Genomic DNA, 19,470 nt, shown 5'->3' on the forward strand with positions numbered 1-19,470 from the left:
GCCTCCCAGGTTTACACCATTCTCCTGCCTCAGCCTCTGGAGTAGCTAGGATCACAGGCGCCCGCCACCTCGCCCGGCTAGTTTTTTGTATTTTTTAGTGGAGACGGGGTTTCACTGTGTTAACCAGGATGGTCTCGATCTCCTGACCTCGTGATCCGCCCGTCTCGGCCTCCCAAAGTGCTGGGATTACAGGCTTGAGCTACCGTGCCCGGCCGACACAGAGTCTTGTTATGTGGCCCAGGCTGCTCTCAAACTCCTGTATTCAAGTGATCCTCCTGTCCCAGCTTCCTAAAGTGCTGGAATTACAGACAAGAGCCACCGCACTCTGCTAAACTTTATATGATCCCATGGCTGCAGTATCAGAGAATGAGGTTATTGCCTTCCCATGTACCTTATTTCATTGACTCTAAAATGCCATCAATTGAAAGATTTACCATTATTCTACTAAGAAGGAAAGTATACTTAGTGCCAGTTAAGCTGACATGCCATTGATTATGATATGCAGCCCGATTTCAGCTATGTTTTATTTTTAGTTATTTATTTATTTTTGAGACGAAGTCTCACTCTGTTGCCCAGTCTGGAGTGTAGTGGCACAATCTCAGCTCACTGCAACCTCTGCCTCCCAGGTTCAAGTGATTCTCCTGCCTCAGCCTCCTGAGTAGCTTGGATTACAGATGTGTGCCACCATGCCCAGCTAATTTTTGTATTTTAATTTTTAAAATTTTTTTGAGATGGAGTTATGCTTTTGTTGTCCAGGCTGGAGTGCAATGGCGTGATCTTGGCTCACTGCAACCTCTGCCTCCCAGGTTCAAGTGATTCTCCTGCCTCAGCATCTCAAGTAGCTGGGATTACAGGCAAGCACCACCACGCCTGGCTAATTTTGTATTTTTAGTAGAGATGGGGTTTCTCCATGTTGGTCAGGCTGGTCTCAAACTCCTGACCTCAGGTGATCCACCCGTTTTGGCCTCCCAAAGTGCTGGGATTGCAGGGGTGAGCCACCGTGCCTGGCCTAATTTTTGTATTTTTAGTAGAGATGGGGTTTTTGCCATGTTAGCAAGGCTAGGCTGGTCTGGAACTCCTGACCTCAAGATGATCCGCCCACCTTGGCCTCCCAAAGTGCTGGGATTACAGGCATGAACCACCGTGCCCAGCCTCTGCTATGTTTTTTTTTTTTTTTTTTAAAGTCTTAAAATCAGTGACAATCACTGTAATTGTAACTATCTGGTTCTTCAACAGATATTTACTGGGCAGTTTTGATGGACCACGCTCTGTGCAAAAAGCTGGAAGTCAGGTCCCTATTTGTTACTGGGTCAAGAGACATTAAATAATCACATAGATGCCAGGCGTGGTGGCTCACATCTGTAATCCCAGCACTTTGGAAGGTTGCGGTGGGCAGATCACAAGGTCAGGAGTTGGAGAACAGCCTGGCCAACATGGTGAAACCCTGTCTCTACTAAAGATAGAAAAAATTAGCTGGGTGTGGTGGCGTGTGCCTGTAATCCCAGCTACTCAGGAGGCTGAGGCAGGAGAATCACTTGAACCCAGGAGGTGGAGTTGCAGTGAGCTGAGATCATGCCATTGAGATCATGCCATGCCATTGCACTCCTGCCTGGGCGACAGGGCGAGACTCCGTCTCAAAAAAAAAAATTGTTCACATAGATAAGGCTCATGCCTAGTGCTTTTCTTTGAGACAGAGTCTCACTCTTGTCACACAGCATTGAGTGCAGTGGCACAATCATGGCTTACTACAGCCTCAACTTCCTGGGCTCAGGTGATTCTCCAGGCATGTACCATCATGCCCAGCTAATTTTTTGTATTTTTAGTAAAGGTGGCGTTACACCATGTTGCCCAGGCTGGTCTTGAACTCCTGGGCTCAAGTGATAACGCCCACCTCAGCCTTCCAAAGTGCTGAGATTACAGTCGTGAGTCACCTTGCCTGGCCAGTCCTATCATTTTGAATGGCTGAGGAGAGAGGATGGCTTGAGTCCAGGAGCACAAGACCAGCTGGGACAGTGTAACAGAGTGAGACCCTGTTTCTACAAATTTTTTTCTTTTTTGAAACGGAGTCTCACTGCGTGACCCATGCTGGAGTGCAGTGGTGCGATCTCGGCTTACTGCAACCTCCGCCTCCCGGGTTCAAGCGATTCTTCTGCTTCAGCCTCCCGAGTAGCTGGGACCACAGGCATGTGCCACCACACCCAGCTCATTTCTTGTATTTTTAGTAGAGACAGGGTTTCACCATGTTAGCCAGATGGTCTCAATCTCCTGACCTCATGATCCGCCTGCCTCAGCCTCCCAAAGTGCTGGGATTACAGGTGTGAGCCATCGCACCCAACCTCTACAAAAATTTTAAAAAATAAACAACAGCCAGGTGTGGTGGCATGTGCCAGTAGTCCCAGCTCACTCGGATGCTAAGGCAGGAGTATTGCGTGAGCCTAGTTCAAGGTTATAGTGAGCTATGATTCACACCACTGTGCTCCAGCCTGAGCGACAAGAGTGAGACTCTGTCTCAAATAATAATAACCACACAGACAAATATGAACTGTATAAAGTTGTTAAAGCAACTGGGCTTTACCATAGTACTTAATAAGAAATAAATGGAAATGGCGGAAAGAGGCTTCTGGGAAGGTCTCTAAGGGCAACATTTAAGTGAAGCCTGAAGGTGGATGTGGGGGAGGAGAGGATGGGAAGAATATTCTAGGCAGAGTGTTCCTATAGTCCCGGAGTGGTTGAAATTTAAAAGTTAATTAAGAAAAAGTAGGCTGGGCGTGGTCGCTCACGCCTGTAATCCCAGCACTTTGGGAGGCTGAGGCGGGTGGATCATGAGGTCAGGAGTTTGAGACCAGCCTGGCCAAGATGGTGAAACCCCATCTCTACTAAAAATACAAAAAAATTAGCTGGATGCGGTGGTAAGCACCTGTAATCCCAGCTACTCAGGAGGTGGAGGCAGGAGAATCGCTTGAACCCAAGAGACGGAGGTTACAGTGAGCTGAGATCACGCTACTGCACTCTAGCCTGGGTGACGGAGCAAGACTTCGTCTCAAAAAAAAAAAAAAAGTAAAGTTGATCGTTCCTTATCCAAAATGCTTAGGACCCTAAGTGTTTCAGATTTGAATTTTTCTGGATTTTGGAATATTTGCATATACATAATTAGGTATCTTGGGGGTGGGACCCAAGTCTAAACACAGAATTCATTTATGTTTCATATAGGCCTTGTACAATTTTTTGAAGCCTGAAGATAATTTTATTAGTTTAGTTTTTTCTTTTTTTTTCCTTTTTTTTGAGATGGAGTCTCGCACTGTCACCTAGGCTGGAGGACAGTGGTGCAGTCTCGGCTCGCTGCAGTCTCCGCCTCCCGAGTTCAAGCTATTCTGCTTCAGCCTCCAGAGTAGCTGGGACTACAGGCGTGCGCCACCACGCCTGGGTAATTTTTGTATTTTTAGTGGAGATGGAGTTTCACCATGTTGGTCAGGCTAGTTTCAAACTCCTGACCTTGTGATCCGGCCGCTTGGCTTCCCAAAGTGCTGGGATTGCAGGCATGAGCCACCGTGCCAGCCTTTTTAATTTTTTTGAGATAGAGTCTCACTTTGTTGCCCAGGCTGGAGTGCAATGCAATGGTGTGATCATGGCTGACTGCAGTCTTAAACTCCAGTGCTCAAGCCATCCTCCCAAGGACTGAAGGCACTGTGTATACAGGTGTATAGGCACTGCCGCCTAGCTAATTTTGTAGAGACAAGGCCTCACTATGTTGTCTAGGCTGGTGTTGAACTCCTGGACTCAAGTTATCCTCCTGCCTTGGCCCCCAAGTGTTGGAATTATAGGCCTTACGCGATTTTTTTTTTTTAAGATGGAGTTTTGCTCTGTTGCCCAGGCTGGAGTGCAGTGGTGTGATCTTAGCTCACTACAGCTTCCACTTCCTGGGTTCAAGTAACGTCCAGCTAATTTTGTATTTTTAGTAGAGACGGAGTTTCTCCCTGTTGGCCAGGCTGGTCTTGGACTCCTGACCTCAAGTGATCCTCCCACTGTGGCCTCCCAGAGTGCTGAGATTACAGGCGTCAGCCACTGTGCCTGGCCTTTACACAATATTTTAAATGATTTTGTTCATGAAATAAAATTTGACAGTGTTTTAACTGCTGCCTACCACATGAGACCAGGTATGGAATTTTCTACTTATGGCATTATGTCAGTACTCAGAAAAAGTTTCAGATTTTGGAGCGGTTTAGATTCAAATTTGTTTTTTTGAGATGGAGTCTTGCTCTATCGCCCTGGCTGGAGTGCAGTGGCTCAATCTCGGCTCACTGCAAGCTCCTGAGTTCACGCCATTCTCCAGCCTCAGCCTCCCGAGTAGCTGGGACTGCAGGTGCCCGCCACCACGCCCAGCTAATTGTTTGTATTTTTAGTGGAGACGGGGTTTCACCGTGTTAGCCAGGATGGTCTTGATCTCCTGACCTCATGATCTGCCTGCCTCAGCCTCCCAAAGTGCTGGGATTACAGGCGTGACCACTGCGCCTGGCCTTTTTTGGTTGTTGTTGTTGAGACAGTGTCTCACTGTGTTGCCCAGGCTGGAGTGCAATGGCGTGATCTCGGCTCACTCCATCCTCTGCCTCTTGGGTTCCAGTGATTCTCCCGCTTCAGCCTCCCTAGTAGCTAGGATTACAGGCATGCGCCACCATACCCAGCTAATTTTTGTATTTTTAGGAGAGACGCGGTTTCACCAGGTTGGTCAGACTGGTCTCAAACTCCTGACCTCAGGTGATCCACCTGCCTCAGCCTCCCAAAGTGATGGAATTATAGGCGTGAACCATTGCACCTGACCAATAACCATGTATTCTTAAAAATTGCTGAGAGTAGATTTTTTAAGTGTTTTCACTGCCAAAAGAAATAAGTATGTGAGGTAAATAAGTATGTGAGATAATAATGTGTTAATTAGCTCAATTTAGCTATTCCACAGTGTATTCATATTCCAGAACAACATGTTGTGCGTGACAAATATATACAATTTTGTCAATTTGAAGAAAGAAGTTGGCTAGGCCCGGTGGCTCATGCCTATAATCCTAGCACTTTGGGAGGATGAGGTGGGTGGATCACCTGAGGACACGAGTTCAAGACCAACCTGGCCAACAAGGTGAAACCCTGTCTCTACTAAAAATACAAAAATTAGCTGGGCGTGGTGCCAGGCGCCTGTAGGAGAATCGCTTTAACCCAGGAGGTGTAGGTTGCGGTGAGCTGAGATCACGCCACTGCACTCCATCCAGCCTGGGCAATGGAGTGAGATTCCATCTCAAAAAAAAAAAAAAAAGGAAAAAATTGTGAAATGAGCAAAGGATAGTTAAAGGTAAAATGGGAAAGGTTCTTGATATTCAATAATGAACAGAGAATACGGTCATATGCCACATAATGACATTTTGGTCAATGACAGATGATATGACAGTGGTCCCATAAGACAGTGGAGCCAAAAAATTCCTGTTGCCTAGTAACGTTGTAGCTGTTGTAATGTAGCGTAATTCCTTTTTTAAAAAAGTAAATTAAAAAGTAAATTTATTATAGGCTGAGTGCACAGTGTTTATAAAGTCTGCAGAAGTGTACAATAATCAGTAATGTCCTAGGCACTCACATTCACTCATCATGGACTCATCCAGAGCAACTTCCAGTCTTGCAGACTCTGTTCATGGTGAGTGCCCTATAGAGGTGTGCCATTTTTTACCTTTTTTCCCCCCATGTTTTTACTGTACCTTTTCTGTTTACATATGTTTAGGATACACAGATGCCATTGTGTTATAGTTGCCTATGGTATTCAGTACAGTAATATGCTGTATAGATTTGTAGCCTAGGAGCAGTAAGGCTGTATACCATGTGGCCTAGGCTGTACCATCTAGGTTTTTGTAAGTACACTTCGATGTTCTACAGCTACAGATGTCTCAGAATATATGCCTTTTGTTAAGTTTAGCATGACTATATTCTCTTCATAAACACATTTCCATCTCAGTGGTTGCTAAAGTACTCAAAGAAAGAAACTCCTTATTCTCTCATGTTTTCCACATTTACCCCAAAACACCTTTTTCTTTCTTTTCTCTTTTTTTTTTTTTTTGAGACAGAGTTTCGCTCTTGTTGCCCAGTCTGGAGTGCAATGGCGCGATCTTGGCTCTCTGCATCCTCCGCCTCCTGGGTTCTAGCAATTCTCCTGCCTCAGTCTCCCTAGTAGCTGGGATTACAGGCATGCGCCACCACACCTGGCTAATTTTTGTATTTTTAGCAGATACAGGGTTTCACCATGTTGGTCAGGAGGGTCTCGAACTCCCGACCTTAGGTAATCCACGTGCCGTGGCCTCCCAAAGTGTTGGGATTACAGGCGTGAGCCACTACGCCTGGCCCAAAACACCTTTTTCATTCAAGTTCAGTAATTTCATCGTATTATATTGTGTATGTCACTATAAACTAACGTTTTTTTCTTTTTAAGATGCATTTTCGCTGTTGTTCCCCAGGGTGGAGTGCAATGGCATGATCTTGGCTCACTGCATCCTCCATCTCTTGGGTTGAAGCGATTATCTTGCCTCAGCTTGCCATGTAGCTGGGATTACAGGTATGCACCACCACGCCCAGCTAATTTTGTATTTTTAGTAGAGACAGGACTTCTCCATGTTGGTTAGGCTGGTCTCGAACTCCTGACTTCACATGATCCACCCACATCAGCCTCCCAGAGTCCTGGGATTACAGGCGTGAACCACCATGCCGGCCACATGCAGGTCTTTTCTTTTTTTTTTTTTTTGAGACAGAGTTTTTACCCCTTCCCGCAAGATGCTTGAAGTACAGTGGTGAGATTATAGCTCACTGCAGCCTCAAACTTCTGGGCTCAAGGAATCTTACTGCTTCAGCCTCCTGAGTAGCTAGGACTACAGGAATGTGCTACCACATCCCGGCTAATTGTTGTTGTTGTTGTTGTTAATTTTTTGTAGAGACAGGGTCTCACTATTTTGACCAAACTAGTCTCGAGCCCCTGGGCTCAAGGAGTCCTCCAGCCTCAGCCTCTCAAAGTGCTGGGATTATGAGTCCCTGTACCTAGCCTGTAGACTTTCTGTTTCCTGGTATTATTGGTTATTGGGCTGAATGGACTAGACTTACTTTTGGAAATTTTTTATTTGCCTTTGTAAGTATTTAAGCACTAATTCTGCTTGGTACCCTATTAAGCATTAACCCACTCAGACATTTGAGTGCCTCTCATGTTCCAGTCTCTACAGAATGCGGTGAAGAATATGATACACCTTGTCTCTCATTCAAGGAGTCATAATTAAACATTAAAGGGATAGAGATGAGTTTGTGCAGAGGTTAACTTCCCGGTAGTTGTAGATAATTTAAAAATGAAATATAGGGAGGCTGAGGGAGGGGAATCACTTGAACCTGGGAGGCGGAGATTGCAGTGAGCCGAGATTGCGCCACTGCACTCCAGCCTGGCGACAGAGCGAGATCCTGTCTCAAAAAAATATATATATATATACATATAGCTATATAGTGCCATATATGATACTAGATTTGTATAGTACAGTTAATAAAATAGCTTTCTAGGAAAAGGAGGCCTATAGAGAATAAAGAGTTGAGATTTTTTTCATCCTAAGAAAGATAAGTCTAATCTTTTTTTTTTTTTTTGAGACGGAGTCTCGCTCTGTGGCCCAGGCTGGAGTGCAGTGGCCGGATCTCAGCTCACTGCAAGCTCCGCCTCCCGGTTCATGCCATTCTCCTGCCTCAGCCTCCCAAGCGGCTGGGATTACAGGCGCCCGCCACCTCGCCCGGCTAGTTTTTTTTTGTATTTTTTAGTAGAGACGGGGTTTCACCGTGTTCGCCAGGCTGGTCTCGATCTCCTGACCTCATGATCCACCTGTCTCGGCCTCCCAAAGTGCTGGGATTACAGGCTTGAGCCACCGCGCCCGGCCAAGTCTAATCTTTTTAATTGCAAATGTTTAGTGTTGATGTTTTAAAACCATAACTGCTGTTGTGAAGATAAAGATTATCTGGGGTCTAGCTTAGAATTTTTTTTTTTTAATCTCAGAATTTCATATTGGTTTATCCTTTGTGAAACTTTAAACGTGGTAGGCAAATGTTAATGTCTTAACTACAATTTATTGGATATAAATAACTTACTAGACGGAACTCACTGACTTTAAAACTGCTTTTACCATAGCTGACTTTTTCTACTTAACGAACAGTGATAGACCTTATTCTCTGACTTCCTGATTCTAACTAACACTCTCCACCCCCTCTTCAAATGTAGATCTGGTGTTGTATTTAAGGTCAATGATGAGTCTAAAAAAGAATTTTCTTAGGCCGGGCGCAGTAGCTCACACCTGTAATCCCTACACTTTGGGAGGCCGAGGCGGGTGGATCACGAGGTCAGGAGATGGAGACCATCCTGGCTAACATGGTGAAACCCCATCTCTACTAAAAATACAAAAAATTAGCTAGGCATGGTGGCAGGTGCCTGTTGTCCCAGCTACTCGGGAGACTGAGGCAGGAGAATGGCCCAGGAGGTGGAGCTTGTGGTGAGCAGAGATCTCGCCACTGCACTCCAGCCTGGGCAACACAGCGAGACTCTGTTTCCAAAAAAAAAAAAGAATTTTCTTTAAAATGTCTATAGTTTTTTGAATTATTTGTTTTACGTTAGGGTAATCAGCATCTTCTTTTGTTAAACAGAATTTTAGACCATTTACTTTATCAGCATAAATACAATATAGTGCCTTGTGTAGTTTTTGTAAAAAATATTTTTAGAGACAGAGTCTGTTGCTTAGGCTGAAGTACAGTGGCATATCATAGCTCACTGCAGTCTCCAACTTCTGGGCACAGATGATACCCCGACCTCAGCCTCCCAAGTGGCTGGGATTACAGATGTGCACTACCATGCCTGGCTAAATGTTTCTATTTTGTAGAGATGGAGTCTTGCTCTGTTACCTAGGCTGATCTTGAACTCCTGGCCTCAAGCAGTCTTACTGCGTCAGCCTCCACTGCACCTGTCTTGTTTAGCCTTTTTTTTTTCTTTTTTTTTTTTGAGACAGAGTTTTGCTCTGTCTCAGCCAGGCGCGGTGGCTCAAGCCTGTAATCCCAGCACTTTGGGAGGCCGAGACGGGCGGATCACGAGGTCAGGAGATCGAGATCATCCTGGCTAACACGGTGAAACCCCGTCTCTACTAAAAAATACAAAAACCTAGCCGGGCGAGGTGGCAGGCGCCTGTAGTCCCAGCTACTCGGGAAGCTGAGGCAAGAGAATGGCGTGAACCCGGGAGGCGGAGCTTGCAGTGAGCCGAGATTGCGCCACTGCACTCTAGCCCAGGCGACAGAGCAAGACTCCGTCTCAAAAAAAAAAAAAAAAAAAAGTAAGAGTGCTAAGGGATTAAGTCTATCAGCACCAGATAATTTGATTTTTCAGAAATTATGTCTTTCAAACTCATCTAAGTTAATTGAGTTACTAATATTTCCTGAGTTTTAAAAATTAATAATTTAAAAATATGCAAGCAGTTATTTTCAAATATTAGCTTAAGTGTTGTGCTGGGAACATAAGCAAGTAGTAAAAATTAAATTGTTTCTGTTGCACCCCTAGTTAAGAAAGGAGTGAGGCAGGGAGAATGCATGTACTGTAGTAATGACAGATTGCTCACCTTCAATCAGTCTTGAAAACCTGGGGCCGGGTGCAGTGACTAATACCTGTAATTCCACACTTTGGGAGGCCAAGGCGCGCGGATCCCTTGAGGTCAGGAGTTCTCAAGACCAGCCTGGACAACATGGTGAAACCCCGTCTCTACTAAAAATACAAAAATTATCCAGGCATGGTGGCGGGTGCCTGTAATCCCAGCTTCTCGGGAAGCTGAGGCAGGAGAATTGCTTGAACTTGGGAAAGACAAAGGTTGCAGTGAGCCAAGATTACTCCACTACAGTCCAGCCTGGGCGACAAAGCAAGATTCTGTCTAAAAAAAAAAAAAAAAAAGGAAAAAAAGAAAACCTGGAACACACCTTGGTCTTCTAAGTCTCATCTCTTTGATTTCAGTTTCTGCCATTTTGTCGTTTGCCTTCTCTTGCTTTCCCCTCAAATCTTGTTGGTAGTGAGTTTTCTAGTATCACCTTTTGTCTCTGATACATCAGACATAAAAGTAATAAGCTCTGGTGTGCATTATAATTTCCTGAGGCCTTGTTAAAACAGTTCAACTCCACCTCAGAGTTTCTGACCTGGTAGTTGTGGGGTAGAGCATGTGAATTTGCATTTCTAATAAGCTTCCTTATGATGGTGATCCTGCTGTGTCAGTATCTCAGTTTTGAGAACTACTGGTTTAACTGTTCTTTCTTTGCAGTTCAGTAATTTTTTTTTTTTTTTTTTTTTGAGACAGAGCCTTGTTCTGTTGTCCAGATTGGAGTGCAGTGGCACCACCTTGGCTCACTGCAACCTCCGCCTCCTGGGTTCGAGCGACTCTCCTACCTCAGCCTCCCAAGTAGCCGGGACTACAGGCGTGTGCCACCACGCCCGGCTAATTTTTTTGTGTTTTTAGTAGAGATGGTGTTTCACCGTGTTAGCCAGGGTGGGTCTCGATATCCTGACCTCGTGATCTGCCCACCTTGGCCTCCCAAGGTGCTGGGATTACAGACATGAGCCGCCGCGCCCGGCTGCAGTTCAGTAGTCTTAAAAGAGGTTCAGCTTAATTTCCCAAATACCATGTAGATTCTCAGACATTTCTTTTTTCTTTTTTTTTTTGAGACAGAGTCTTGCTCTGTCACCCAGGCTGGAGTGCAGTGATGCGATCTCGGCTCACTGCAACCTCCGTCTCCTGGGTTCAAGTGATTCTCCTGCCTCAGCCTCCTGAGTAGCTGGGACTACAGGCAAGTGCCACCACGCCCAGCTAATTTTTGTATTTTTAGTAGAGACGGGGTTTCACCACGTTGGCTAGGCTGGTCTTGATTTCTTGACGTTGTGATTTGTCCGCTTTGGCCTCCCAAAGTGCTGGGATTACAGGCATGAGCCACTGCACCCGGCCGATTCTCAGACATTTCTAACTGTACATTTCTAATATTTTAGATCCAGATTTAAAGAACCATGGTATAGCAGGACACTCAAGTCCTTACCCTTGGGTTAGATACTTTGTTTTTTTTTTTTTTTTTTTTTTTTAGACGGAGTCTCTCTCTGTCTCCCTGGCTGGAGTGCAGTGGCGCGATCTCGGCTAACTACAAGCTCCGCCTCCCGGGTTCCCACCATTCTCCTGCCTCAGCCTCCCGAGTAGCTGGGACTACAGGCGCCCGCAACCGCGCCCAGCTAATTTTTTGTATTTTTAGTAGAGACGGGGTTTCACCGTGGTCTCGATCTCCTGACCTTGTGATCCGCCCGCCTCGGCCTCCCAAAGTGCTGGGATTATAGGCTTGAGCCACCACGCCTGGCCCAAGGGTTAGATACTTTGTATTTTGTTTTCTTATAAAATTGGGAATAGTTCTAAATGATGTCTTATGACCCTGAAATTTTATATATACATATGTATTTTAATATATATTTTTAATATATAAAATATATAACATAATGTATACATTGTTATATAATGTATAACAATGTATATATTATGTATATAATGTATATATAACACAAATACGTATGTATGTATGTAATAAACACATACGTAACATGAAAAACGTATTTTAAAATATGTACTTTTTTTAGAGATGGGCTCTCACTTTGTTGCCTAGGCTGGAGTATAGTGACACAATCCACTGCAGCCTTGAACTCCTGGGCTCAAGCAATCCTCCTACCTCAGCCTCCCAGGTAGCTAGGACTACAGGCTCCCTCCACCATGCTGGGCTAATTAAAAAATTTTTTTTTTCGTGGAGATAAAGTCTCACTGTGTTGACCACGCTGGTCTGGAGCTCCTGGCCTCAAGCCATCCTCCCCGCTTAGCCTCCCAAAGTGTGGGGATTACAAACGTGAGCCACCATGCGCAGCCCTGAAATTACAATGCTATGAATCATAATCTTTGTTTAAATATTTTCATAGTGTGATTTTAACCACCAAAGAGCCTTGATTTGTATAGCAATATTTAGACTACTAAAACGACTTCAGAGCCATTTTTCTACAAAGTTAATTATAACCCCTCTCAGTTTCCCATCTTGTTCCTTTCACCTTACACCATAGGGTGAGGACCAAAGGGGTAAACACATCTTTCCCATGCTATTTTTATTTTGTTTCATAATTGTTATGATTAGGGAAGGAGGGTGGTTTGTAAAGAAGCATTAATTTTTACTAATAGCTTAAGTTGCCTACTCAAGGATATAGTGAAAGGGAAATCTGCACATCCCTTGAAGGATGCCTTCTCCTCAAGGAATTTAGAGGGTTTCTTTTTGCTATAGTGGTGTGATGCATATATGTCTTTGGCTCTCAAAGTTTTAGTATTCTACTTTAATTATCTTTTTTTTTTTTTTCCTTAAAATTTATTTTTTTTGAGACACAGTCTCTATTGCCCAGGCTGAAGTGCAACGGCACGATCTCGGCTTACTGCGGCCCCTGCTTCCCGGGTTCCAGCGATTCTCCTGCCTCAGCCTCCTGGGTAGCTGGAATTACAGGCACGCACCATCACACCTGGCTAATTTTTGCATTTTTAGTAGAGACCAGGTTTCACCATGTTGGCCGGGCTGGTCTTGAACTCCTGGCCTCAGGTGATCCACCTGCCTCAGCCTCTCAGAGTGCTAGGATTACAGGCGTAAGCCACTGCACCAGGTTGAGAATCTTTTTATAAATTGAGAATGTTCTACTTTAACTGTCAAAGTTCCTTATCTATCACTTTTTTCTAAACGTAATTATATATACATTCCTCCCTCAGTATCCATGAAAGGTTGCTCCCAGGTCCTTCCATGGATACCAAAATCTACAGATGCTCAAGTCCCTGATATAAAATGGCATAATATTTGCATATAACCTGTGCACATCTTCCTGTATACTTTAAGTCATCTCTAGATTACTTACAAAACCTAATACAGTGTAAGTGCTCTGTGAATAGTTGTTATGCTGTGGTGTTTAGGGAATAATGACCAAAGAAGTCTGCACATGTTCAGTACAGACATCATTTTTTCCCCATTGTATTTGACCCACAGTTGGTGGAACCTGTAGACACAGAGGGTTGGCTGTACTTTATTTCTCTATTGTTCTTTCTCATAAAATAGAAAGTTAAAATTAATGTATAGGTTTAAAGCCAACTGTTAAAACACAGCCTGATATATTTGGATATTATTTTTTTCTGCCCACATGTTCCAACTAGATTCAACTTCAGTTTTCATCATGATGTAGAGATAATCAGTTTTATAGATTGTATGTTTATTTGCTGTAATTGGGTTTTCACTATTTAGATTACACTGCAAATGATGACAATTTTTTTTTTTTTAAGTCGGTATCTCGCTCTTGTCACGCAGACTGGAGTGGAGTAGTGCGATATTGGCTCATTGCAACCTCTGCCTCCCAGGTTCAAGCAATTCTCTTGCCTCAGCCTCCTAAGTAGCTGGGATTACAGGAGCCCCCACCACGCCCGGCTAATTTTTGTACTTTTAGTAAAGATGGGGTTTTGCCATGTTGGCCAGGCTGGTCTTGAACTCCTGACCTCAGGTGAGCCACTGTGCCCGGCCATGATGACAATTTTTAACAGCTATTTTAATCCACATTTGTGGTCAGGATAATTCTTGCACAGACCCACTTGGTTAAAAAAAGAGAAAAAAAATTTTAAAGGGTAATTTATTTTTCAAATAGGCAGTATACACACTTTTATAAAATTCAAAATGTATAAAAGGAATATAGTTCCCATTCTCACCCCTAAGCTTTCCTTCCTAAAGGCAATTATTTATTAACTAGTTTCTTTCTGTGTGTGTGTGTGTGTGTGTGTTTTGAGACAGAGTCTCACTCTGTCACTGAGGCTGGAGTGCAGCGATGACATCTCAGCTCACTGCATCCTCTGCCTCCCAGGTTCAGGCAATTCTCCTGCCTCAGCCTTCCGAGTAGCTGGGACTACAGGTGTGTGCCACCATGCCCAGCTAATTTTTGTATTTTTAGTAGACACTGGATTTCAGCATGTTGGCCAGGCTGGTCTCGAACTCCTGACTTCGTGATCCACCTGCCTCAGCCTCCCAAAGTGCTGGGATTACAGGTGTGAGCCACCGTGCCTGGCGTTTCTTGTGTATTCTTTGGAGATATTTTGTGCACATGTAAAGATGGATAGTTACGTGCTTTTTTCTTTTTTTTATTTTATTTTACTTTATTTTTATTTTTATTTTTTTGAGACGGAGTCTCACTCTGTCGCCTGGGCTGGAGTGCAGTGGCCGGATCTCAGCTCCCTGCAAGCTCCGCTTCCCGGGTTTACACCATTCTCCTGCCTCAGCCTCCTGAGTAGCTGGGACTACAGGCGCCCGCCACCTCACCCGGCTAGTTTTTTGTATTTTTAGTAGAGACGGGGTTTCACCGTGTTAGCCAGGATGGTCTCAAACTCCTGACCTCGTGATCCGCCCGTCTCGGCCTCCCAAAGTGCTGGGATTACAGGCTTGAGCTACCATGCCCGGCTTTTTCTTTTTTAAAAAAGATCTGTTTCTGAATCCAAATGTACTCTGTGTGTGTGTGTGTGTATGTGTGATGGAGTCTCGCTCTGTCACCCAGGCTGGAGTGCAGTATCACAATCTCAGCTCACAGCAACCTCCGCCTCCTGGGTTCAAGTGATTCTCCTGCCTCAGCCTCCCCCGTAGCTGGGATTACAGGTGTGTGCCACCACACCTGGCTGATTTTTGTATTTTTTTTTAGAGATGGGATTTCACCAGGTTGGTCAGGCTGGTCTCGAACTCCTGACCTCGTGATCCACCCACCTTGGCCTCCCAAAGTGCTGGGATTACAGACGTGAGCCACTGTGCCCAGCCCAAATGTGCTTTTAAGAATAAAAAACTGGCCAGGCTCTGTGGCTCGCACCTGTAATTCCAGCACTTTGGGAGGCTGAGGAGGAAGGATTGCTTGAGTCCAGGCATTAGAGACCAGCCTGGGCAACATAGTGAGACCTTACCTCCCCTTTAAAAAACAATAATAGCCGGGCGTGGTGGCTCAAGCCTGTAATCCCAGCACTTTGGGAGGCCGAGACGGGCGGATCACGAGGTCAGGAGATCGAGATCATCCTGGCGAACACGGTGAAACCCCGTCTCTACTAAAAAATACAAAAAACTAGCCGGGCGAGGTGGCGGGCGCCTGTAGTCCCAGCCACTCGGGAGGCTGAGGCAGGAGAATGGCGTGAACCTGGGAGGCGGAGCTTGCAGTGAGCTGAGATCCGGCCACTGCACTCCAGCCTGGGCGACAGAGCGAGGCTCCGTCTCAAAAAAAAGAAAAAATAATAATAATAAACAACTTTGAGATACAGTATTACATACCGTAAAATTTAGTGTACAATTTGAGTTTTGACAAATAGGCATATAGTTGTACATTCTCTACCAAAATAATGATTTTGAACACTTCTATCATTCCTCAGATTTTCTTCATGTCTGTTTATAGTTATTCCCCCCTCCAACTCCCTCCAGCCACTGGAACCATGAATCTGCTTTCTGTCACTATAGTTTTGCCTGTTCTAGAATGTCATATAAATGGAATCATACATCATGTAGCCTTATGTCTGGCTTCTTTCACTTAGCAGTATGCTTTTGAGATTCAGCTGTATCAGTGCCGTCAGCCAAGGAAGTGTTGAATGAGCGCGTTAAAGGTCTATTAGTCTAAGTTTGGCTTAGGGTTTTAAAGTTATACTGGCTCGTGAAACAGACTGATGGATCTTGTATTCTGCTTAGATAAATCATAGCTCTTGAGTTAAAAACCTTGATGTCATTCAGTATGGAAAAAAGGAACTCAGTTTGAAAGGAGCAAAAGATTAAAGTGAAATCAAAAGTAAAATTCCACTTAATGAACATGGCAGGACCTCAGAATTGTTCAATTGTTAAATTCAAGTTATATTTTAATAACAACCTGTTGCTACAGCAGTGTCTTAAATAAAGCCAGATGTTCTTAGTTATACCAACCTGTGCTGTCAGTAATATTTGAGAATGGGAACTATTACTTTTTTTCTTGAGATGGACAGAAAATCTCTATTTTAGAGACACAAAATCCAAAAATTGAGATATTTGAGTAAGTTAATCATCTCAATCCAGAGCCTTCTTTTTTTCAAACTTTCTTTTTTTCTTTTTTGAAATGGTGTCTTGCTCTGTCGCCCAGGCTGGAGTGCAGTGGTGCAATCTCGGCTCACTCATGCTCCGCCTCCCAGGTTCACGCCATTCTCCTGCCTCAGCCTCCTGAGTAACTGGGACTACAGGTGCCCGCCACCACGCCCGGCTAATTTTTTATATTTTTGGTAGAGATGGGGTTTCACCGTGTTAGCCAGGATGGTCTCGATCTTCTGACCTCGTGATTCACCTGTCTCAGCCTCCCAAAGTGCTGGGATTACAGGCAGGAGCCACTGCGCCCAGCCCGTTTTCAAACTTTATCTCTGTACTTTATGCTTTGTACTCCAAACTTACAGGATGAAACAACGTAAGAGTCTAAATGGTTTTTGGATTTAAAAAATCTTAGACTTTTCTCTTTTTACTGTTGTAGTTTTAAAATATAATAGAACAGTAGTAGTTCTTGAGAACTTTGTTTTTGTCTCAAAAACCAAGCTGAGGGGAAATGGAATATAGTATGATTTCCTGCCTTGTAATTTTTCAGGCGTCCCCACCCAATAACAAGTCTCAAGTTTCTGAGCTTTTATGTTTAAAAAGCTGAGAAACTGGTAACTGATTATAAAGCATTATTACAGATAGAGGAGTCTCTGACTAAAAAGCCTTTTTTTTTTTTTTTTTTTTTTTTTGGAGACAGGGTCTCGCTCTGTCGCCCAGGCTGGAGTGCAGTGGCATGATCTCAGCTCACTGCAAGCTCCCTTTCCCAGGTTCATGTATTTCTTCTGTCTCAGCCTCTCGAGTAGCTGGGATTACAGGTGTGTGCCACCACTCCCAGCTAATTTTGTGTTTTTTTAATACAGGGTCTCGTTATGTTGGCCAGGCTGGTCTCAAGCTCCTGGCCTCAAGTGATTGGCGCTGCCTTGGCTTCCCAAAGTGTTGGGATTACAGGTGTGAGCCATTGCTCCTGGGAACTACAAAGCTTTATGGATGGTGGCTTTTATTACTTCAGTCAGCCTTTTAAAATACTTACTATTTTTTTTTTGGAGACAAAGTCTCATTCTGTTGCCCCAAGCTGGAGTGTAGTGGCATGATCTTGGCTCACTGCAACCTCTGCCTCCCAGGTTCTAGCAATTCTCCTGCTGTAGCCTCCCAAGTAGCTGGGACTATAGACATGCACTCACTATGCTTGGCTAATTTTTGTATTTTTAGTAGAAATGGGGTTTCATGATGTTCACCAGGCTAGGCTGGTCTCGAACTCTTGACGTCAGGTTATCCTCCCACCTTGATCCCACAAAGTGCTGGGATTACAAGCATGAGCCACTGTGCCCAGTCTAAAATGTATTCTTTCAAAGTTTTTTCTACTTTTAGAACCCTGGTAGTGGACTTCCACTGAAAACTTATCAACTTGTCAGATGGTCCAGTATAATTTTGGAACATTTATGACTTTAGGAGGTTGTCCCAAGTGTAACCTAATAGTTTTGAGGTACTAAAATTGGCCTTGAATTTTTTTTTGAAAAATAATAAATGAAATGTTTACATTAAAACAGTTTTGGCTGGGCACGGTGGCTCGTGTCTGTAATCCCAGCACTTTGGGAAGCCAAGGTGGGTGGATCACGAGGTCAGGAGATCGAGATCATCCTGGCTAATACAGTGAAACCCCATCTCTGCTAAAAATACAAAAAATTAGCCAGGCATGGTGGCAGGTGCCTGTAGTCCCAGCTACTCGGGAGGCTAAGGCAGGAGAATGGCGTGAACCCAGGAGGCGGAGCTTGCAGTGAGCTGAGATCGCGCCACTGCACTCCAGCCTGGGCAACAGAGCGAGACTCCGTCTCAAAAAAACAAAAAAAAAAAACGGTTTTTATGGCTCTTTAATACGTAATACATGTTTTTGTTTTTGTTTGTTTGTTTGTTTGTTTGAAATGGAGTCCCACTCTATCACCCGGCCTGGAGTGCAGTAGTGCAATCTTGGCTTATTGCAACCTCTGCCTCCCTGGTTCAAGGGATTCTCCTGCCTCAGCCTCCTGAGTAGCTGGTATTGCAGGCATGTACCACCATGCCTGGCTAATTTTTTCTATCTTCACTAGAGATAGGCTTGTTGGCCAGACTGGTCTCGAACTCCTGACCTCAAGTGATCTGCCCACCTCAGCCTCCCAAAGTGCTGGGATTACAGGTGTGAGCCACCGCTCCCAGCCCATAATACATGTTTTACCTTCCTCATTGTATTTATTTACTAAGCTCTGAACAAAGCAAAAATGACCCACTTTAAAAAATACACATTGCATTGGAGAATCCAAAATACCTTAAAGATTCACCAATCTACTGATCTCTTACTCTGAAGGAATGCTCTTAAAAGAGTTTCACCAGCATGACAGAGAATATTGGTAACAATATAAACTTTAGTAATGGATAAAAGGTACATTTACATTGAATATATTTCTTTTCTTTCTTTTTTCTGTAGGAATTGAATGATCTGGCACGGGACCCTCCAGCACAGTGTTCAGCAGGTCCTGTTGGAGATGATAGTAAGTATTTAAAAGGAATAATGGAGTAATAGCATAACAGTGGTTATTTGTGTGAAGAAACAATTACGCTATAGGGAAGAGGCAGTGTTTAACCCTTAGTGGCCCATGAATGGAGCAACTCTATGTTCATCCCATTATCATCTGTGTTGTTCATTACATTTTGAATCTTCTGCCAGGTATTGGCTGTATAGTTAGTTGTTCTGGTCCTCTCCTACCTGACCTTCATCCCTTCTGGGTATTTTCCTGGAGTGAAGGATTTGAGCTTTTACCTACAGCTAGCTATTATTCTTGAGTAAGATAATAAGGATGATGGTATATGTGTCTGTGTCTGACTTTCTACTGGCTCATACTTGTGAAATCAGGTCTTTATTTATTCTTTTCTTGAGACAGGGTCTCGCTCTGTCACCCAGGCTGGAGTGCAGTGGCATGATCTCGGCTCACTACGGTCTCTGCTTCCTGGGTTCAAGTGATTCTCGTGCCTCGGCCTCTCAAGTATCTGGGATTACAGGTGCATGCTACCACGCCTGACTAAGTTTTATATTTTTAGTAGATTCGTGGTTTCGCTATGTTGACCAGGCTGGTCTCAAACTCCTGGCCTCAGGTGATCTGCCTGCTTCGGCCTCCCAAAGTGCTGGGATTACAGGCGTGAACTACCACGCCTGGCCAAAAGCAGATCTTTATTTTTAAAGTCCAATTTATCTGCTTAATTTTGTCTAAAATAATATATGAGATGTCTTAATGCATACATTGGATGATAATTTCCTCTGTGTTCCACTTCATT

At 44.2% G+C, this 19,470-nt stretch overlaps 1 protein-coding gene across 2 annotated transcripts in view; it reads left to right on the top strand.

The window, feature by feature from the left end:
* LOC111528414 (ubiquitin-conjugating enzyme E2 D2) overlaps window positions 1-19,470 on the top strand; it is a 64,697-nt gene that overhangs the window by 19,000 nt on the left and 26,227 nt on the right. Inside the window, exon 2 of one of the 2 annotated variants that reach the window (XM_023195156.3) lies at window positions 18,626-18,689. In XM_023195156.3, the coding sequence (XP_023050924.1) occupies window positions 18,626-18,689 (64 nt within the window). Of the gene's footprint in view, window positions 1-18,625; window positions 18,690-19,100; window positions 19,198-19,470 lie in introns of those variants that run through there. The other variant, XM_023195148.2, reaches the window with a different exon arrangement.

This window comes from Piliocolobus tephrosceles, chromosome 4, assembly GCF_002776525.5.
Source record: "Piliocolobus tephrosceles isolate RC106 chromosome 4, ASM277652v3, whole genome shotgun sequence".
NCBI classification, from domain to species: Eukaryota; Metazoa; Chordata; class Mammalia; order Primates; family Cercopithecidae; genus Piliocolobus; species Piliocolobus tephrosceles.